Source organism: Carcharhinus amblyrhynchos, chromosome 2 (assembly GCF_965287045.1).
Source record: "Carcharhinus amblyrhynchos chromosome 2, sCarAmb.v2.hapA, whole genome shotgun sequence".
Classification (NCBI taxonomy): Eukaryota; Metazoa; Chordata; class Chondrichthyes; order Carcharhiniformes; family Carcharhinidae; genus Carcharhinus; species Carcharhinus amblyrhynchos.
The window spans coordinates 38,418,567-38,441,934 of record NC_137325.1 but is presented as its reverse complement, the minus strand read 5'-3'; the positions used below and the strand labels follow the sequence as shown (position 1 = coordinate 38,441,934).

Genomic DNA, 23,368 nt, shown 5'->3' with positions numbered 1-23,368 from the left:
GGAGAGGGGGAGAGGGAGAAGGGGAGAGGAGGAGGGGGAGAGGGGGGGTAGAGGGGGAGAGGGGGGGGAGAGTGGGAGAGGGAGGGAGAGTGGGAGAGAAAATTGATTGACTGATTTTCAACAATGGACAGATAACCATTTCCTTCTCAGTACTCTAAGCGACACCATTTAAAATCAACTAGTGGTATAGTTATCACCATATAACATGCACTTCCTGTGTCATGCTTATTCCGTCACACTTGTTGATAACATCCTTAACAGACAGATAACCTGCTTGTAAAGTTATGGATCTGCTTTTTATTTCAATAAATCTGAATAGATCCTTTGCTCTATTATTAAGCACATACTAGATTTCCACGATCTTACTATCAACCTGCACAAGGCAAAGTAGCATGCTGATATTTAGCAGATTAACCAATACCCCCACGGAACAGAATACCAATGTTTTCCAGACTGGTAATGGAGCATCATCGTTACCTGGGTAGCAGCAAGTCCACTGAAAAAACTGAAGTAAAACAAAGTCACATTTTAACTCTGCAAAATTCAACCTCCATTTTATTTTTTAAATGCTCCCACACTGCTGTAACAGTGTAATCATTAAAACACACACAAGCAATCTCCATTAAACTTCTCAAATTCCATTTCTCTAGTCGGAATAACAGGGTAAACAAAACATTAAACAATACTTACAACAGCACACGGAGTTTAATTGTGACCACATAATAGCCCTCACCCTAAAACTGAAAGCAAAATGGATTTTGTATTTTTTTTCCAAACGATGAATAGAATTAAAGTTTGCTAGTAGTCGCGAGTAAGCACATAAGAATCAACAGGCTATTCTTCCTTCTATATCCAGCAGTTTCACAGCAAGAACAGCTGTCACTGAAGTTGCAGATCTCACATTGGCTGCCACAAGCAACATTACGCAATACACTTTGGAAAGTACCTAAACGTAATCCTGTGACTAGTTTTGAAACCAGGGAGACCACTTCCTGCTTATGAGAGAGGATCTAGCCAATTGTGTTGCTTAGAAGGGTGCAGCCCAAGAGAACAAGCCCAACCTACATCAGCATTTCTGTCAAAACACACAGCACAAACCAGAACATAGCGATCTGTGGAATATTTAAATTAAGATTAAATTTAAAAGCCTATGTCTTTGTAATACTATACACACTTTCCATTTCTGGATATAAAAAGCTTCTGTACAAAGCTGTATAAGAGGAAATGCATTTTAAAAATTGTTGGAAAGCAAGAGCTCAGAATAATTAGCATGATATAAACAAAACACAAGCAACCATTTCCAGAACTATGGCCAGAAAGCTATGGGTCTGCACTGTACCTGTAGTTAGTAAATCATACTTGGGTTTCAATGGGGCATTACATCTGGCCTCAACATTTCGATACTAGAGCAGAAAGACATGTATACTTTCCTTTGCTAATGATACAATTAATTATTCTTGAAACGCACCATGTCGAGATTAAGTAAGGCTGACAATCAGGTTCAGCTGTAACGATACCCAAGGCCACATCATCTGTCAAATGTCAGCATGCAGGTTCACACATGAACATGGAGAGGAAGACGAAATGGGAAGAACAAATCCAAATATGAGCCCTGATTTCAGCATCACAAATAATATCCAATATTTTTCAAAGTTGTGCATCCAGTGTACACGTCCAGCAAGTGTCACGCTTACTTACTGCAACACTGCAAGGGTCTGTTAATAACTTTATTATAAAATGGGTTTTTGCTCCGATTCACCTTGAGCAATGCGATAATCTGATGGATTAGAAATTAATTTTATATTGTTTTAACCTTTCTAAATTAAATTGGGATTAACCTGTAGCAATGATTTTAAACAAAGAATGGACATTTTTTGCTTTGGTAAATTGAAGATATATCCAACATTTTCATGGGTTGCAAAACAATTGACATTATATAATAAATTATTTATAGAATAGATCAGCAGATGTGTTTGCAGATTGGTGAACAAGAACATTACCATCTCCAATTCACACACCATCCCAGTTGGGAAATACTTATTCATTGCCTTTCATTGTCACTGGGTCAAAATCATGGAATTCTTTAACAGAGCATTATGGATATCTTTGTTATGCAACTACAACACCATCTTCTCAAGGACAATTAGGAATGGACCAAATTAATGCTCTCCTTGCTGTCAACTCTCAAAGCACAAAATGAATTTAAAAAACTGGAGCCATCAGAGAAGATTTTTGACATTTACCATTCATAGAATCCCTACAGTGCTATAGACAGCCATTTGGCCCATCGAATCAGCACCGACTCTCTAACAGCATCAAACCCAAGCCCACCCCACTGCCCCATCCCAGTAAAACCACATATTTACGCCACTAATCCCTCTAAACTACACATCTTGGGACACTAAGGGTCAATTTAACATGGTCAATTCACCTAAGCTGCACAACTTTGAAGTGTGGGAAGAAGCCAGAGCACCCAGAGGAAACCCACACCCAAGGCCAGAATCAAACTCTGGCGCTATGAAGGAAGCACTGATTATTGTGCCACCTTGCCGGCTCCAGCCTTTGCCCTGCTCCAACCTTATTCAGAAAACCAGTGGATCTGCTGTAATACGGCAAGTTTACTGATGCAACACATGAGTAACAGTAAAATTATCTGTCAATTAAATTTTCCACCCACTCCCATACTGGCCTATCTGTCCTCACTCTCCATTCCTTTGCAATGAAGCTCAACACAAGTTCAAGGGATTACATCTCAGTTTTTGACAAGACATTTTACAGTATTTTGAATTTAACACAAAGTTCAACGATTTTACACCACAATCTTTGCCCCTTTTGTTTTGCATACCAGATGAAGATTCCAAGTGAAGATTCTGCTTTTCCCATTTACAGCTCTTCTAAATCCATCTTTTGTTTCTTTGCTCATCCCATTACCATCTTTTTTGCCTTACACTATCTGTTTTGCAGTTTAATTTCTCCTTAGATTGGGGGAACGGCAAATTGCGCGGAGGGTGTGGAGAGTCTGCAGAAGGATCTAGATAGGCTGGGCGAATGGGCCAGGAAATGGCAAATGGAATTTAATGTTGGCAAGTGCGAGGTGGTCCACTTTGGTAGGAAGAATGGTAGGAAGGACTATTTCTTACGTGGCGAAAAACTGCAGCAGGCGACGGCGCAGAGGGACCTTGGGGTCCTTGTGCATGAGTCGCAAAAACCCAGCCTGCAGGTGCAGCAGGTGGTCAGGAAGGCGAATGGGATGCTGGCCTTCATAGCGAGGGGGATTGAATATAAAAGTAGGGAGGTCTTGCTGCGGCTGTATAGGGCATTGGTGAGGCCACAGCTGGAGTACTGTGTGCAATTTTGGTCGCCGTACTTACGCAAGGATATTTTGGCCTTGGAGGGAGTGCAGAGGAGGTTTACTAGGTTGATACCGGAGTTGAGGGGGTTGAGCTATGAGGAGAGGCTGAATAAACTGGGCTTGTACTCGTTAGAGTTTAGAAGAATGAGGGGAGGTCTCATTGAGACGTATAAGATGATGAATGGGATGGATAGGATAGAGGTGGAGAGACTCTTCCCACTCAGAAAGGACAGTAGGACTAGGAGGCACAGCCTCAAGATAAAGGGGGGCGGTTTAGAACGGAGTTGAGGAAGAACTTCTTCACTCAAAGGGTGGTGAATCTCTGGAATTCTCTGCCCGTTGAGGTGGTGGAGGCTGCCTCGCTAAATATTTTTAAGACGCGGGTTGATGGGTTTTTGATAAGAGAGGGGATTAAGGGTTATGGGGAGAGGGCGGGAATGTGGAACTGAGCCACGACAGATCAGCCATGATCTTATTGAATGGCAGGGCAGGCTCGAAGGGCTAGATGGCCTACTCCTGCTCCTATTTCTTATGTTCTTATGTTAGCACAGACCTTTTCTTCCATTGTTTTTCCCATTTCTTGATTGCTTAAAACCTTTACATCTTAACTTTTTCCCTATAGTTCTGACCTGATGGGCTAACTGCTCCCCCTTCACAGAAGAGGAAGAAGGGGTTCTCTAACTTGTTGGACACCCAAGACATCCTAATGGCTACCAACAGGTATATGTGGCAGCCTGTGAGCAAAGTGTGCACCAATTCTTTGAAGAGCACATGGGGAGATAGTCAAAGAGTTAAAACTAATATGCCCAAGAACACCAATATTTAAAACACGAGCAATTCCCCTGCATCCAGGCGTCTCTGTCTCTAACTCAGCATTGGGAGACTCTTTCAGAATAGATATCTGGGAAATGTTAGGCTGGAAAAAAAAATCTAACTCCTGGGTAACAATAAGCCGATCCCATCACACCCCAATAACCCTTCAATCCATCCCCCTCCCAAGCTGACCTGACTACGCTACACACTGCACCTCACCCACTCATTCATTAGCAAAGTAGAAAGCTTTTAAATATTAAAAGCCTTTCCAAATGTGTTAGTAATTGAAGGATCAACAAAATTAGCAGCTAATACCACAAAACGGGGACATGGCTTGGCTTTCCTCGGCGATCCTGCCCTACGAAGGAGAGCTCCAAGAACAGGTATGCCACATTTCTAAAGAGGTTCAGCTCAGAAATCCAGGTTGTAAGTGGAGTCCAGAGCTGTGTTAAAAAAGAGCAGAATGGCAGTGATTGCCACTCCTTGGAAGGTTCAGTCCTCTGGTGTCTCTGCTTCTGGACTGACAGGTTTCCTTTCTCTCAAACTGCTTCATCATAGTTGCTAGACAGTTAAACATCAGTTGGTATTAGTTGCTGCCAAAATGCTTCACTAGCCTTCAAAATATCACGCATCATTTTTCAATTTGCAATTACCATCTGACATTGAAAATAACCAACCATCACCAGTGGTAATTCAGTACCATGCAGTCACACAAGGGAAACTTGACATTCAAACTGGCCACCGCTTTCTGTTTTGCGCAGAAGTACAGCATTTGCATAAATTACTCTGATCTGTCATGGTTACAGTTGCAAAAACGATCTTTAGTTTTGAATGAAAGGTGTAAATTGTCTGAATACTTATTGTATTAGCTCAAGTTCATACCAGTAAACCAGAGGGTATTGCCGTAGGGTAATCCTAATATGCTTTCCATCTTATAACTCACCATGAGGATAACTTATTTATTTCCAAACATTGAGATGCGCAAGACAATGACACATGATTTATAGAGTGTTAAAGAGGAGTGATCCAGTACCACGCTATACCAAAATCTAATTTAGTAATTCTGGTCTAGGCCAGAGGTTGCACAGCAACTTTTATAATCTTTGGAAGTATTCATACAAGAGTAATAAAAGTGGTCTCGAGAAAGATGAGGGGGATCATCTTTGCTAAGGTGCTGACAGGCACAAATAAGTTATGAAGAAAGAAAGATTGAAAAGACAGGACACACACCTGGTTAGAGACAGAGAAAACTGTGGGAGAAATATCTTATGGATCAGTGGTCTCAAGTGTCCAAAAAGTGTCAAACAAAAATGAGAAAAGCAAAGCATGATGTTGATCAGAATAATAGCAAACTTTATAGCGAGTTAAAAAGGCCAACATTCTCTTTGAATAAATTTCAAGGAGAACAACTTCATACAATCATAAAAGCATAGAATTATAGAGATTTATGGCACAAGAGGCAGCTACTTTGGTTCAATGTGTCTGTGCCAGCTGAAAAAACCTGATCTCCCTTTCCAGTCTTAGTAAGTGGCCTTTTAGGTTCTGTTCTTTCAAGGGAATATCTAAGTATTTTTTTTAAATGTGATCAGGGTTTCTGTCTCTATCATACTTTCAGGTACTGAGTTGCCAGTCACACCATCGCTGAGTAAAAAATATTCTCAGCTTGCTTCTAAAGCTTCTGCCAATTATTTCAAATTTACATTCCCTGGTTCTTGAGATCTTTGCTAAGGGAAACAGCCTCTTCCTCTCCAATAATAAAAGCAAAATACTGCAGATGCTAAAGATGCTAAAAAAAAATGCTGGTAAAATTCAGTTGATCTGTTAACTTTGCTTCTTTCTCCACAAAAGCCTTGCTATCCAATCTGTCTACGTCCCTCAATTTAATTCATCTCAATTAAATCTTCTCCCAGCCTCCTCTGTTCCACACTTATTCCATTCTTCCTCATAACTAAAATTCTCCATTCCTGGTATCCTTCCCCTGAAGAGTACGATCACATCATTCTGACAAACTGTAGACAATCCTCTAGAGGCAACATAAATAATATTTCGTCTAGTTTCAGCGTAACCTCTCTGCTATTATATTCTGCGCTTCGGATAATAAATTCCAATTCCAACCATTATTTTGTAAATTGAGTTTGTGTCTTCATACGCCATTTGTGAACAGAACTCCCACTTACCTGATGGAGGAGCAGCGCTCCAAAAACTAGTGGATTTTGCTACCAAATAAACCTGTTGAACTTTAACCTGGTGTTGTGAGACTTCTTACACAAAGGTAGTGTACGAGGAACACTATAGACAATTACCTGCAGGTCCGACCAAAGAACACATCTGTCAACTCAGACTGATCAAGACCTTTGAACCGGACCTTCAGAGTACCCTCCGTGCTCTCATCACTCATATTCCCCACGTTGGAGACCTCTACTGCCTCCCGAAGATACAAAAGGCAAACACACCCGGCCATGCCATCGTATCGGGCGATAGGACCCTGTGTGAGAATCTCTCCGGCTATGTCGAGGGCATCCTGAAACCCATTGTACAAAGAACCCCAGCTTTTGTCGCAACGCTAAGGTCTTTCCACAGAAATTCAGCACACATGGAGCAGTTGAACCAGAAGCATTCCTCGCCACTCTACACCAGCATCCCCCACGATGATGGCTGTGCTGCAACTGCCTCAGCACTCAACACCGCCAACTGTCAGTCTCCAGATGAAATTTTACAACTCATCCGCTTCATCCTGGACCACAATGTCTTCACCTTCAACAACCAGTTCTTCATGCAGACACACAGAACAGCCAAGGGGATCAAATTCGCACCTCAATATGCCAACATCTTCATGCACAGGTTCAAACAAGGCCTCTTTACCACATAAGACCTTCAACCGATGCTATACACTAGATACATCGATGACATTTTCTTCCTTTGGACTCATGGTGAACAATCGCTGAAACAACTATATGACGACATCAATTTCCAACCCATCATCAGGCTCACCATGGACTGCTCTCTGGAATCGTTTGCATTCTTGGACACACACATCTCCATCAAGGAGAATCACCTCAGCAATTCACTATACCGCAAGCCCACCGTTAACATCGTAATGCTCCACTTCGCCAGCTTCCACCTTAACCACATTAACGAAGCCATCCCCCTACGGACAAGCCCTCCGTATACAGAGGATCTGCTCAGGTGAGGAGGATTGCAAATGACACCTCCATACGCTGAAAGATGTCCTCATAAGAACAAGTTATGGCATTTGACCCATCAATCGACAGTTCCGACACATCACAGCGAAAAACCGCACCGACCTCCTCAGCAGACAAACACGGAACAGGGTGGAGAGTACTCTTTGTCGTCCAGTACTTCCCCGAAGCGGAGAAGCTCTGACATCTTCTCTGGAGTCTTCAACATGTCATTGATGAAGACGAACATCATGCCAACTCTATCCCCACACCCCCACTTCTTGCCTTCAAACAACCGCACAACCTCAAACAGACCACTGCCCACAGCAAACTACCCAAATTTCAGAACAGTGACCATGACGCCACAGAACCCTGCCATAGCAACCTTGGCAAGACGTGCCACATCAGCGACACGGATGCCATCATCTCACACGAGGATACCATCCAACCAGGTACATGGTACATACTCTTGCAACTTGGCTAAAGTTGTCTACCTGATATGCTGCAGGAAAGGATGTCCCGAGGCATGGTACCTTGGGGAGATCACGCAGACGCTACGATAATGGATGAATAAACACTGCTTGACAATCAGGCAAGAGTGTTCTCTTCCTGTTGGGGAACACTTCAGCAGTCATGGGCATTCGGCCTCTGATCTTCGGTTAAGCATTCTCCAACTGCAACTGTACACAACTCTGGTGCGGCCGCACTTGGAGTACTGTGTGCAGTTCTGGTCCCCACATTACAGGAAGGATGTGGAGGCTTTGGAGAGGGTGCAGAGGAGGTTTACCAGGATGTTGCCTGGTATGCAGGGGAGGTCCTATGAGGAGAGACTGAGGGATTTGGGGTTGTTTTCACTGGAAAGAAGGCGGCTAAGAGGGGATCTTATAGAAACATATAAGATGATTAGAGGTTTAGATAGGGTGGATGGTGATAGCCTGTTTCCTCGGATGGAGAAATCTAGCACGAGGGGGCATGGCTTTAAATTAAGGGGGGGTAGTTATAGGACGGATGTCAGGGGCAGGTTCTTTACCCAGAGGGTGGTGAGGGACTGGAATGCCCTGCCTGCTGCAGTTGTAAATGCGCCTAGTTTGGGGGCGTTTAAGAGATTGGTGGATAGGTTTATGGACGAAAAAGGAGTGGTTTAGATTAGTGGGTCAATGTTTTTTTTTTAAAAATAAGACTGGTCGGCGCAACATTGTGGGCCGAAGGGCCTGTTCCGCGCTGTAATGTTCTATGTTCTATGTTAAGGTGGCCTTCACGACGCATGACAATGCAGAGTCGCTGAGCAGAGACTGATAGCCAAGTTCCGCACACGAGGACAGCCTCAATCCTAATCTTGGGTTCATGTCACATTATCTGTAACTCTCACGACTTGCCTGGACTTGCAAAATCTCACTAACTGTCCTGTCTGGAGACAATACACATATCTAACTTATGCTTAACACTCTCTCCAATCATATTGTTTGTACCTTTAAGATTGATTACCTATAAGGACTCACATTCCAACCATTATTTTATAAATTGAGTGTGTGTCTTTATATGCCCTGTTTGTGAACAGAGCTCCCACTTACCTGACGAAGGAGCAGTGGTGCGAAAGCTAGTGGATTTTGCTACCAAATAAACCTGCTGGACTTTAACCTGGTGTTGTGAGACTTCTTACTAGGATAATAAAGGCATGTATCTAGTGTGTCTTCTTGACCACCACAGCTATCTGTTCAGCCATCTTCAAAGATTTGTGGACATACACAAGAATTCTTAGCTTTTGTAAACATCTCAATGTCCTTCTTTGGCAGTCCCTCACAAGGGTAACTTGCTTCCACACTAGGAATGAGTTCTCAGGTGACTGAGTCCAATGTGGCGCAGACAGTGATTGGAGGAGCAAGTAGGGTGCTCAGGTTGCTACACGCTCCTTTTGCTGTCAATGCTTCACTTCAACTTCATGACAATGAAACTAGAAGCATCCAACTCCTTCCAGGATGCTTTTCCTCTACTTCAGACGACCTTGGGTCAGGGACCCCCAGGCATCGGTGGAATGTCGCACTTTTTTTCAAGGAAGGTTTCAGGGTGTCCTTAAAGTATTTCATTTGCTCTTATGGATCCCATTTGCAACTAGAGTGTTTACTTTGAGAGTCCTGTGTCAGGCATGCAGATATGGCCCAACCAGTGGAGCTGATCGAGAGTAATCAATGCTTTGATGCTGGGAATGTTGGCCTGAGCAAGAACACTGACTTTGGTGTACATAAGCTACCAATGGACTTGCAGGATCTCATGGAGACAGCATTAAGACCATAAGAAATAAGAACAGGAGTAGGCTGTTCGGCCCCTTGAACCTGTTCAACTATTCAATAGGATCATGGCTGATCCAACATTCCTCATGATCACCTTCCTGTTTTCCTGTAACCCTCGATTACCACTGGTAGTACTTCTCCAGGGTTTTGAGGTGCCCTGCGGTACACAGTCCACATTTCTAAGCCACATAAGAATAGGTATCACAACAGCTCTGTAGATCATTAGTTTGATCATATATTCATCATTCTGTCTTGTCTGCCCACCCCAAATTCTATTAGCAACTCTTCTGCCCACCTGACTGTTGCATTCATATCTTTTGCGGTCTACAGCTTTTTTTGCTATCAGTCCCACAGTTACTTTGTTTATTTTTAATTTGATTAGGGGACATGGGCATTGCTGGATAACCAGAATTTATTGCCTTTCCCTAATTTCCCATGAGGTGGTGGCAGTGGTGATAAGCTGCCTTCTTGAACTACTGAAGTCCCTCTGGTGTTGGTACACTCAGTGCTGGTGGGGAAGGAGTTCCAGGAATTTGACAAATCGACAGTGAATGAACAGTAATGTATTTCCAAGTCACGATGGTGAATGACTTCTAGGTGATGGTGTTCCCATGTATCTGCTGCTCTTGATCTTCTAGATGGTAGTGGCCGTGGATTTGGAAGGTGCTGCCTAAGGAGCTTTGGTGAGCTCTTGCAGGTGGTACACACTGCTACCACTGTTCATTGGTGGTGAAGGGAGGGTATGTTTGTGGAAAGGGCGTCAATCTAGCAGACTGCTTTGTCTCGGATGATGTTGAACATAAGAACATAAGAACATAAGAAATAGGAGCAGGAGTAGGCCATCTAGCCCTTCGAGCCTGCCCCGCCATTCAATAAGATCATGGCTGATCTGTTGTGGCTCAGTTCCACTTTCCCGCCCTCTCCCCATAACCCTTAATCCCCTCTCTTATCAAGAACCCATCAACCCGCGTCTTAAAAATATTTAGCGAGGCAGCCTCCACCACTTCAACGGGCAGAGAATTCCAGAGATTCACCACCCTTTGAGTGAAGAAGTTCCTCCTCAACTCCGTTCTAAACCGCCTCCCCTTTATCTTGAGGCTGTGCCCCCTAGTCCTACTGTCTTTTTTGAGCGGGAAGAGTCTCTCCACCTCTATCCTATCCATCCCATTCATCATCTTATACGTCTCAATGAGATCTCCCCTCATTCTTCTAAACTCTAACGAGTACAAGCCCAGTTTATTCAGCCTCTCCTCATAGTTCAATCCCCTCAACTCCGGTATCAGCCTAGTAAACCTCCTCTGCACTCCTTCCAGGGCCAAAATATCCTTGCGCAGGTGCGGCGCCCAAAACTGCACACAGTACTCCAGCTGCGGCCTCACCAATGCCCTATACAGCTGCAGCAAGACCTCCCTACTTTTATATTCAATCCCCCTCGCTATGAAGGCCAGCATCCCATTCGCCTTCCTGACCACCTGCTGCACCTGCAAGCTGGGTTTTTGCGACTCATGCACAAGGACCCCGAGGTCCCTCTGCACCGTCGCCTGCTGCAGTTTTTCGCCACGTAAGTAAGTTGAGCTTTGAGTGTTATTAAAGCTCCCTCATCCAGCAAATGGAGATGATTCCATCACACTCCTGACTTGTGCCTTGTAAATGGTGGACAGGTTTTGGGGCAAGTTTCACTTCACAGGATTCCTAGCTTCTGAGCAGTTACTGTAGCCATACTATTTATATGGCTAGTCTAGTTCAATTTCTGGTCAATCATAACCACAAGTGGAGAATCAGCGATGGTATTACCATTGAATGCCAAGGGGCGATGGTTAGATTCTCTTTTATTAAAGATGATCATTGCTTGGCACTTGAGACAAATATTTGCCACTTGTCAGCCTAGGCCTGGATATTGTTCAGGTCTTGCTGCATTTGGTCATGCACTGCTTCAGATATCACAAATGGTGCTGAACATTATGCATCATCAGCGAATATCCCCACTTCTGACCTGATGATGAAAAGTCAGTCTTTGATGAAGCAGTTGAAGATGGTTGGGTCTAGGATACTAGCCTGTGGAACTCCTGCAGTGATGCCTTGGAACATGGATGATTGACCTTTATTAACCACAACCATCTTCCTTTGAGCCAGGTATGAGTGGAGAAATCATGGAGAAATAATGCCTGACAAATTTATAAGAATTCTTTGAGACAGTAAAGAGCAGGGTAGAAAAAGGGAACAAGAGCACGCAATATTCTTGGATTTCCAAAAAGGGTTCAATAAGGTACTGCACAAAAGACTACTTAAGAAAACAGCCCTTGGTTTTCGGGATGCTATATAGTATGGATAGAGGATTGGCTAAATAATAGAAGACAAAGTGACATTTTCGGGGTGGCAACCTGAGGCACTAATAGAATGCCACAGGGATCAGTGGGGGGTCACCACTAATTAAAATATATATTAATAACCTGAACAAAGGAAGTGAATGGATGATTACCATGTTCGCAGATGACACAAAAGTGGGGAAGCAAATAGTAATGACACAGTCTACAGAGGGAGATAGATAAAGTGAGTGGGCAAAACTTGGCAGATGGAATATAATGGAGGAAAATATTAAGTTATACACTTTGGTAGGAAGGAAAAAAAGAGCTGAATATTATCTAAATTGAGAAAGACTGCAGATATTTGTCAGATATTTATACTGTAGGGTGAGGGAATGAAAGATGAGTCAACGTCACAAAAACAAGGAGAAAGGTTACTAATAACAGTCCATAAGGAGAATAGAAGATGTGAATGGCCAAAGAGCAGAGAAGCTGAATCTGAATTTGCTGCTCCCAATGTGGCCTCCTCTATACGGCAGAGGCCAAACATAGACTGGGTGACTGCTTTGCTAAGAACTGTCGGCCTGTGTGTAATCAGAACCCTGACCTTCCCGTTGCTTGCCATTTTAACACACAATCTTTGTTCCCATGCCCACATCTGTCCTTGACTTGCTGCAATGTTCCAGTGAGGTTCAATGCAAACTGGAGGAACAGCACCTCATCTTCCAGATAGACACGTTACAGACTTCCGGTCTCAAAACTGAATTCAACAACTTCAGATAATTAGCTCTTCCCATCTCAATCCATTTGTTTTCATTTTATTTAATTTTTAAACTTTTCTCTGCCTTTTATTTCTTTGTCTTTATTTTTCTATCCCCTCCCCACTCTTTTGCCCCATTTTATTCCCCCTTTGCTTCCCCTTTTTCTCAGTTTTACCTCTCTCCCACCCATCTCCTCCCTTGCCCCACATCTTCATTTGTTGCAGCTCATCCCCTGATTTTAGCTTCCATTCACACCTTCTACTTTCTCAATCAACTGCCATTAGTAGCCTTTTCCCTTGTTTGTGGCTATGACTTATCTTTCATTCCCTCATCTTAAAGTATAAATACCTCCTTTTTAGCTTTGACAAAGCGTTGGCTGGACTCAAAACGTCAGCTCTTTTCTCTCCTTACACATGCTGCCAGACCTACTGAGATTTTCTAGCATTTTCTTTTTTGGTACCACCTTTTCCTTGTAGCTCTGGAACTTTTATTTAGCCACCTATTATCCAATTCCATTTTGGACACAACTGAATCTGCCTCCACCATAGTCACAGGCATGCCAAATCTTAACCACCGGCTGTGTGGAAAAAAAAAGCTTTTCCTCATGTTCTCTGGTTCTTTTGTCAATCACAAATCAATTGCTCTGGTCCTCAACCCTTTCCTAACAGATACAGTTTGTGCCTATTTAACTCTGTCCAGAAACCCCCCATGATTTTGAAAATCTCCTCAGTCTTTCTCTGAACAAGGGAGCAGCTGCAGCTTTACCAATCTATCCATGGAACTGAAGTTCCTCATCCCTGGAAACATTTCAAAAATTTCTTTTGCAACCTCTAATTTCTTCATATCCTTCTGAAAATATGGTCCAAAAATGGAACACAATACCCCATTTGAGGGGAAACTAATGTTTTATAAAGATTCATTTTAACTTCCTTGTTCTTATACTTTATGCTTTGATTTATAAAGCCCAGCATGACATATGCCTTATTAGCCACTTGATTTGTGCACATATGCCCCAAGGTCCCTGTATTCTACATCTCCTTTAGAATTGTACCCTAAAAATAGTTTTCCTGTTTTCTCCGACAAGAATGTAACGCTTCACGTTTCTCTGATTAAATTTCATTTTCCATTTATCCAATCCCACCAGCCTATCTATAGCCTCTTGAATCATTATCCTCCCCTCAGTTCACAATGCTTCCAAGCTTTGTGACACCTGTAAATTTGAAATTGTACCATGCATACTTAAGTCTAGGTCATTAATATAGATCAAGAAAAGCAGTGGTCTTAACACTGCACCGGGGGCACCATTACGTATATCAGTCTGAAAAACAACAATTTACTACTATTTCTATATCATGTCCCATAGCCAACTTTGTATCTACGTTGCAGTTGTCCCTTTTATTACATGGGCTTCAACTTTACTGACAAGATTGATATGTGGCATTTTAACTTTGAAAGCTGATGTTTGCAATGATAATCACATTACCCTCATCAACAGTTACTTTGTAAAAAAGCTCAAGCAAGCTACTTAAACACAATTTGCCCTGAACAAACCTATGCTGGATTTCCCTAATCAATCTACATTTATTCACTTTGTCCTTTGCCCTGGATGATCGTTTCTAACAGTTTTCCCAGCACTTAGATTTAACAGTAAGGTCTGGTTGCTGGGCTTATCCCTGCATCCATTTTTGAAAAAGGGTGCAATATTTGCAATTCCCTGGCATCATACTTGTATCTAAAGAGACTTGGAAGATGACGGCCAAAGCCCCCGTAATTTCTACCTCAGCTCAGTGCACTCAGGATGTTTTTGATTTAGTCCTGATGATTTATCAGCTTTTAAGTACAGCCAGCCTTTTTTTTTTAAACATAGCGAGCGGTGAGATCTGGAATGCACAGCCAATATGGTGAAGGCATATTCAATTGTGGCTTTCAAAATGGAGTTGGATAAGTATCAGAAAAGAAAACAATTGCAGGGTGACAGGGAAAAGGCAATGCTGTGTGACTGACCAAACTGCTCTTGTAGAGAGACAGCATGGACATAACAGGCTGTTCTATGACCATTTTATGCTACCTCAGCCATGCCTCCTGCCTCCCCTTTTGGTCCTAAATCTATCTTATTCCTCCTTATAGAAGATTTCTACATTCCCTTCTACATTAGCTGTCAGCTTCTGCACATACTCTCTCATTTCTTTCTCACTTCCTCTCCAAACTTTTTATATTCAGCCTGGTTTTCACTTGTATCATCAACTCGACATTTTATCATATGGCCACTTTTTCAGTTTCAATCTACTCCATCACCCATGGATCCTTTCCCCCCCGTTGGAATGCGGAGAGATGACAGATAGAGTTTAATCCGGACAAATGAGAGGAATTGCATTGTGGAAGATCTAATACAGATAGGAAATATATAGTAAATGGCAGAATCCTTAAGCGTATTGATAGGCAGAGGGATCTGGGTGTACAGGTACACAAGTCACTGGAAGTGGCAACACAGATGGATAAGGTAGTCAAGGAAGCATACGGCATGCTTGCCTTTATCAGCCAGAGCACTGAGTTTAAAAATTGGCAAGTCATGTTGCACCTTTATAGAACCTTACTTAGGCTGCACTTGGAATACGTGTTCAATTCCGGTCACCACACTACCAGAAGGATGTGCAGGCTTTGGAGAGAGTACAGAAAAGATTTATCGGGATGATGCCTGGTATGGAGGGCATTAGCGACGAGGAGAGGTTGGAGGCACTTGGTTTGTTCTCGCTGAAATGACGAAGGTTGTGGGGCAACCTGTTAGAAGCCTACAAGATTATGAGGAGCATGGGCAAAATGGATAGTCAGGAATTTTTCCCAGGGTGGAAGAGTCAATTACTAGGGGGCATAGGTTTAAGGTGCAAGGGAGAAGGTTTAAAGGAGAAGTACGAGGCAAGTTTGTTTTTTTTTAAAACACAGAGGGTGGTGGGTGCCTGGACCTTGCTACTGGGGGATGTAGTGGAAGCAGATATGCTGGTGATTTTTAAAGGGGCATCTTGACAAATACATGAATAGGATGGGAATAGAGGGATACGGTCCCCAGAAAGGTAGGTTTTAGTTTAGTCAGGCAGCATGGTCAATGCAGGCTTGGAGGGCCGAAGGGCCTGTTTCTGTGCTGTAATTTTCTTTGTTCTTTGTCAAATGGCAAAATCACCACAGTCTTCTGTCAGCATTTAGAAAATAAATTTAACAGCATAAATGCCTAAAATCAGCTTGAGGTTTGGAATCCAAATTAAGATCAAAAATTTTTTTTAAACTTTATAACGCTAGTTAAAACAGGACTGACTTAAAGTGTAAATTACTACAGGGTTTTCTGCAAGCAAATAGAAGAAGCAGTCCAGATATGAGCTAGCTGTGCATCAACATGGCTCAATTCATAGTACTCTCGCCTCTGAGTCAGAATGAACAAAGAACAACACAGCACGGGAAACAGGCCCTTCGGCCTAACAAGCCCACGCCGCCATTTTAACAATGTGCTTTTCGTCCTCCACCCTTGACCCATGTCTATGCTTATGGTACCCCCATTGAAAACCAGATTAAGGGGAGAATAATTTAGGGACAATTTGTTACACCAATCAGCCCAAGAGCACATCTTTGGGATGTGGGAGGAAACCGGAGCACCTGGAGGAAACCCACACAACCACAGGGAGAATGCACAAACTCCCACAGATACTGGCCCAAATCCATGTACCTGCACAGCAAACAGTGATAGTCACTGAGCTGTCGTGGTGCCCATCTGCTGGCCCAATTTAAGCGTACACAAATGGCGCAAAGTACTAGGCTACTCTCGAAACATCCAAGAGCAGCCCACGCACGACCCACTGCGTGTATGCCCCTCGTTAGACAACAAGGTGGACCGACGCACCTGAGGAGTAAAAGAGAAAAACATCAACACATGTAACAGTTGTTTTCCAGGAATGGCCTGAGGCTCTGATCCTTATTTAAAACAGTCTCCTATAACCCTCCATCCCTATTTCGCTCATGTGTCTAAGTAAACCTTGAACAAGTCCTGCATGCCTGCCTCCACCACCTTACTTGGCAGTGCATTCCATACCCCCACGACCCTCTGTGTGAAAAACCTCCCTCTAGCATCCAAATTATACCTCTCCCCCCTCACCTTAACCCGTGGCCCCTCGTGATATTTGTCTCCAATCTAGGAAAAAGCCTGCCACTGTTTACTCTATCTATACCTTTCATTATCTTATACACCTCTATTAGATCCCCCCTCAATCTCTGTCTTTCAAGACAAACAGCCCCAATTTACCCAATCTTTCCTCATAACCCAGTCCTTCCATACCAGGCAGCATCCTGGTATACCTCCTCTGCACTCTCTCCAGGGTCTCCACGTCCTTCTGGTAGTAAGGTGACCAGAACTGGACGCAGTACTCCAAATGCGGTCTAACCAACGTTCTGTACAACTGCAGCATTAGACACCAGCTCTTATACTCTATATGGTGTGGAGAGTCTGCAGAAGGATCTAGATAGGCTGGGCGAATGGGCCAGGAAATGGCAAATGGAATTTAATGTTGGCAAGTGTGAGGTGGTCCACTTTGGTAGGAAGAATGGTAGGAAGGACTATTACTTACGGGGCAAAAAACTGCAGCAGGCGACAGTGCAGAGGGACCTCGGGGTCCTTGTGCATGAGTCGCAAAAACCCAGCTTGCAGGTGCAGCAGGTGGTCAGGAAGGCGAATGGGATGCTGGCCTTCATAGCAAGGGGGATTGAATATAAAAGTAGGGAGGTCTTGCTGCAGCTGTATAGGGCATTGGTGAGGCCGCAGCTGGAGTACTGTGTGCAGTTTTGGGCGCCGCACCTGCGCAAAGATATTTTGGCCCTGGAGGGAGTGCAGAGGAGGTTTACTAGGCTGATACCGGAGTTGAGGGGGTTGAGCTATGAGGAGAGGCTGAATAAACTGGGCTTGTACTCGTTAGAGTTTAGAAGAATGAAGGGAGATCTCATTGAGACGTATAAGATGATAAATGGGATGGACAGGATAGAGGTGGAGAGACTCTTCCCGCTCAAAAAAGACAGTAGGACTAGGGGGCACAGCCTCAAGATAAAAGGGGGGCGGTTTAGAACGGAGTTGAGGAGGAACTTCTTCACTCAAAGGGTGGTGAATCTCTGGAATTCTCTGCCCGTTGAAGTGGTGGAGGCTGCCTCGCTAAATATTTTTAAAGACGCGGGTTGATGGGTTTTTGATAAGAGAGGGGATTAAGGGTTATGGGGAGAGGGCAGGAAAGTGGAACTGAGCAGCGACAGATCAGCCATGATCTTATTGAATGGCGGGGCAGGCTCGAAGGGCTAGATGGCCTACTCCTGCTCCTACTTCTTATGTTCTTATGTACCCCTTCCTATAAAGGCTAGCATACCATCAGCTTTCTTCGCAACCTTCTCCACCTGTGTTGCCACCTTCAAAGACTTGTGCACTTGCACTCCCAGGTCCCTCTGCATTTCTATACTCTTAATAGGTCTACCCTTTATCATATAACTCCCCATTACATTATTCCTTCCAAAATGCATCACCTTGCATTTATCAGGATTAATTTTATCTGCCCAATATACCAGCCTATCTCTATCCTGTGTTGCCTGACACTCCTCCTCACTGTCTGCCAACCCTGCCATCTTTGTGTCATCTGTAAACTTGATCACACCACTTACACCCTCTTCCAAGTCATTTATATATATATTACAAATAGAGGTCCCAGTACTGAGCCCTGCAGCACACCACTGATCACAGACCTCCAGCTAGAAAAGGACCTTTCCACTACTACTCTGTCTCCTGTTACCTAGCCAGTTCTCAATCCATCTAAATACCTGTCCTTGTATCCCATGAGCCTTAACCTTTTCAATCAACCTACCATGAGGGACTTTGTCAAACGCCTTACTGAAATCCATATAGACGACATCAATGGCTCGTCCTCCATTGACCGTTTTTGTCACCTCCTCAAAAAATTCTGCCAGATTCGTAAGGCAAGACCTCCCCTTAACAAAGCCATGTTGCTTATCCCTAATCAGATCGCAACGCTCCAAATGCGTATACATCCTATCTCTAAGAATTTTTTTCCAACAACTTTCCTACTGCTGACATCAAACTCACCGGCCTATAATTACCAGGGTTATCCCTACTACCCTTTTTAAACAGCGGTACCACATTCGCTATCCTCCAGTCCTCTGGGACCTCACCTGCGTCCAAAGAGACAAAGATTTGCATCAGAGGCCCAGCAATTTCCTCTCTCACCTCCCTAAGCAGCCTGGGATAAATGCCATCAGGCCCTGGAGATCTATCAGTTTTTATGCTGCCTAAAAACCCTAACACTTCCTCCCTCGTGATGGATATTTCCTTCAACTGGTCTACAGCTCCCTCCAAGACAGTACAAGACACCAAGTCCCTCTCCTTCATGAATACCGACACAAAGTATTCATTCAGGATCTCCCCCATTCCCTCAGACTCTAAGCACAGTTCCCCTCCTCCGCCCTAAGGGGACCGATTTTCCCTCTAACCACCCTTTTGTTCCTAATATGAGTAAAATGCCTTTGGATTTTCCTTAATCCTATCCACCAAAGCCATTTCATGCCCCCTTTTCACCCTTCTAACTCCCCTTTTGAGCTCCCTCCTACTCTCTCTCCGTTCCCAGTTGCTTAGACCTAACATATGCCTCTCTCTTCTTCCTGACCAAGTCCTCAATATCCCCTGTAATCCACAGCTCTCTAATCCTGCCTTTCCCATCCTTCCTCTTAACTGGCACATGTCTTTCCTGCAACCTTTTCAGTTTTCCCTTGAAAACCTCCCACTTGCCGAATGTGGACTTACCCGCAAACAACCTCTCCCAATCAGTATCCATCAGCTCATGCCTAATCCGGCTGTAACTTGCCTTCCCCCAGTTTAACACCCTCCCCCTCGGACAGCACTCATCTTTTCCCATTATTATCCTAAAGTAGACAGAAGTGGTCACTGTTAGCCACATGGTCACCCACTGCAACCTCAACCACTTGACCTGGCTCATTACCCAGAACTAAATCCAGTATAGCCCCCTCCCTAGTTGGGCTACTTACATACTGCTCCAAGGATCCTTCCATCACACATTTTACAAATTCCTCCCCATCCGAACCCCCAGCTCTAGGGCCTTCCAATCCACTCCAGGAAGATTAAAATCTCCACTACAACAACCCTATTCTTTCTGCACCTATCCAAAATGTCTTTACATATGCCTTCTTCCACTGCCCGTGGGCTGTTGGGTGGCCTATAGTACACCCCCAGCATAGTAATTGCTCCCTTCCTGTTCCTCAACTCCACCACAGCGACTCAATCCCTAACTCCTCTATATTATCCTCCCTCTGCAGCACTGTGATGTGCTCCTTAACTAACAACGCCACCCCACCACCTCTCTTCAACCCTCCTCTGTCACGCCTAAAACACTTATACCCAGGAATATTTAGCTGCCAGTCCTTCCCTTTCTTTAACCATGTCTCCGTCACTGCCACCACGTCTAAATTCCTCGCGAACATTAAGGCCTTAATGCTCCAAGTCAGAGTCCTCCTCCAGGATGTGTGCACAAAACTCAAAGCAATATTCCAAAGTAGTCAACTCCAGTGTAGAATCAAAGGAATGCTGGACAGGGAAGGTGTTGCCTTTTGATGAGATGTTAAACTGAGACCTCTCAGGTAGATGTAATAGATCCTATAGCAAAACATCAGAAAAAAAGCAAGGGAATTATCCCTGCTGGCCAACATTTATCCCTTAATCAATATCACAAAGAAAAAGCAAGCAGAAATGCAAGCCTCCTCCCTATCCCACCACATCAGGCTGTCTGCAGGTTGGAGTAGAATTTCATCTTCTGATTAGGCATGTTACAGAGCTCAGGACTCAACATGAAGTTCAACAGCTTTAGTCTATGACCTTTCTCTTCCTTCCCTTTTTTATAAATATATACATGTTTTGTCTTGATACAAAGCCTCCAACAACCCCACCCCCCACCCTCACGGGCCCTTGATCTTAAATTTGCTACGATTTTTCTGCGTTCTCTCCCAGCTACAGTATAATATCCAACACATTTTCCCTTCAGTTCTGAAGAATCTCTCCAGACAAATGCTGCGAGCCCTGCTGACTTTTTCCAGCATTCTTTGTTTATCTGGTCATTATCACGTTGCTGTTTATGAGAGCTTGTTGTGTGCAAATTAGCATCCTGCATTACAACACTGACTAAGCTTCAAAAGTACTTCATTTGCCATAAAGTGCTTTAAGACATCCAGTGATTGTGAATGTAAATCTAAGTTTTTTTTTGACTGACAGTTATGTATTTTTGTCTATTAAACTAGCATTATTTTTGAGTTTATATAGCACCACCTGGATATGCAACACAAAAATACATTTAAAAACTACATGTATGTAAACCACATAGCATGATACAGTCAAAGGTAAATCTACTTTAAATAAAGGTCTTTACCATATGCTTAGATAACAGAATTTTATATATAGAACATAGAACATTACAGCACGGAACAGGCCCTTCGGCCCACAATGTTGCGCCGGCCAGTCTTATTTTTAAAAAAAACATTGACCCACTAATCTAAACCAATCCCTTTTCGTCCATAAACCTATCCACCAATCTCTTAAACACCCCCAAACTAGGCGCATTTACAACTGCAGCAGGCAGGGCATTCCAGTCCCTCACCACCCTCTGGGTAAAGAACCTGCCCCTGACATCCGTCCTATAACTACCCCCCCTTAATTTAAAGCCATGCCCCCTCGTGCTAGATTTCTCCATCCGAGGAAACAGGCTATCACCATCCACCCTATCTAAACCTCTAATCATCTTATATGTTTCTATAAGATCCCCTCTTAGCTGCCTTCTTTCCAGTGAAAACAACCCCAAATCCCTCAGTCTCTCCTCATAGGACCTCCCCTGCATACCAGGCAACATCCTGGTAAACCTCCTCTGCACCCTCTCCAAAGCCTCCACATCCTTCCTGTAATGTGGGGACCAGAACTGCACACAGTACTCCAAGTGCGGCCGCACCAGAGTTGTGTACAGTTGCAACATGACGCTGCGACTCCTAAATTCAATCCCCCTACCAATAAACGCCAAGACACCGTACGCCTTCTTAACAACCTTATCTACTTGATTCCCAACTTTCAGGGATCTATGTACACATACACCTAGATCCCTCTGCTCCTCCACTCTATTCAAAGTCCTCCCGTTAGCCCTATACTCAACACATCTGTTATTCCTACCGAAATGGATTACCTCACACTTCTCCGCATTAAACTCCATCCGCCACCTCGCGGCCCAGCTCTGCAACCTGTCCAAGTCACCCTGCAAACTTCGACACCCTTCCTCACAATCTACCACACCTCTGACTTTGGTGTCATCAGCAAACTTACTAATCCACCCAACTATACCCTCATCCAGATCATTAATAAAGATTACAAACAGCAGTGGCCCCAAAACAGATCCCTGAGGCACACCACTCGTAACCGAACTCCATGATGAATAATTACCATCAACCACCACCCTCTGTCTCCTATCTGCTAACCAATTCCTGATCCAAGTACCTAAATTACCACCAATCCCATACATCTGCATTTTCTGCAGAAGCATACCATGGTGAACCTTATCAAACGCCTTACTAAAATCCATATATACCACGTCTACTGCCTTACCCCTATCCACCTCTTTGGTCACCTTCTCAAAGAACTCAATAAGGTTAGTAAGGCACGACCTTCCCGCTACAAAACCATGCTGACTATCTCTAATCAATTCATTACTCTCCAAATAACTATAAATCCTATCCCTAATAATTCTTTCTAAAACCTTGCCCACTACAGAAGTAAGACTCACTGGTCTATAATTCCCAGGGAAGTCTCTGTTCCCCTTCTTAAACAATGGGACAACATTCGCTGTCCTCCAATCTTCCGGTACTATACCAGAGACCAACGACGACCTGAAGATCAGAGCCAGTGGCTCTGCAATCACCTCTCTTGCCTCCCATAGAATCCTAGGGTAAATCCCGTCTGGACCAGGGGACTTATCTATTTTCAACCCTTCTAGAATATCCAACACATCCTCTGTATCAACTGCAATACTTTCTATTTTACACCCCTTCACCCCAGTGACCTCCTCAGCTACATTCATATCGTCCTGCGTGAACACCGAAGAGAAATAATGGTTCAATGCCTCTCCAATCTCTTCCGGTTCCACACACAACTTCCCCCTACTGTCTGTAACTGGCCCTAATCTTGCCCTAACCAACCTTCTGTTCTTGACATACCTATAGAATGCCTTAGGATTCTCCTTAATCCTATCAGCCAAAGTCATCTCATGCCCTCTTCTAGCCCTTCTTAACTCCCTCTTCAACTCCCTCCTAGCCAATCTAAAGCTTTCTACTGCACTACCCGAGCCCTCAAGCCTCATCCGAACATAAGCCTCCTTCTTCTTCCTAACCAACAAATCAACTTTTTTTGTGCACCATGGTTCCCTAGCCCTACCAATTCCTCCTTGCCTGACAGGGACATACCTATCACAGACCCGCAGTAGCTGCTCCTTGAAAAAACTCCACATTTCAGACGTTCCTAGTCCCTGTAATCTCCTAGTCCAACCAATGCTTCCTAATTCTCTCCTAATGGCCTCATAATTACCCTTCCGCCAGCTAA

General features: G+C 43.8%; 1 protein-coding gene across 5 annotated transcripts in view; it reads right to left on the bottom strand.

Annotated features, from left to right (window-relative positions):
• hivep1 (HIVEP zinc finger 1) overlaps positions 1–23,368 on the bottom strand; it is a 291,276-nt gene that overhangs the window by 236,106 nt on the left and 31,802 nt on the right. The window contains exon 1 of one of the 5 annotated variants that reach the window (XM_080204762.1): positions 691–893. The exons of the other annotated variants lie outside the window; for them this stretch is intronic. Within the exon in view, the coding sequence (XP_080060888.1) occupies positions 691–721 (31 nt within the window). The 5' untranslated portion in view covers positions 722–893. Of the gene's footprint in view, positions 1–690; positions 894–23,368 lie in introns of those variants that run through there. 5 annotated transcript variants of the gene reach the window in all.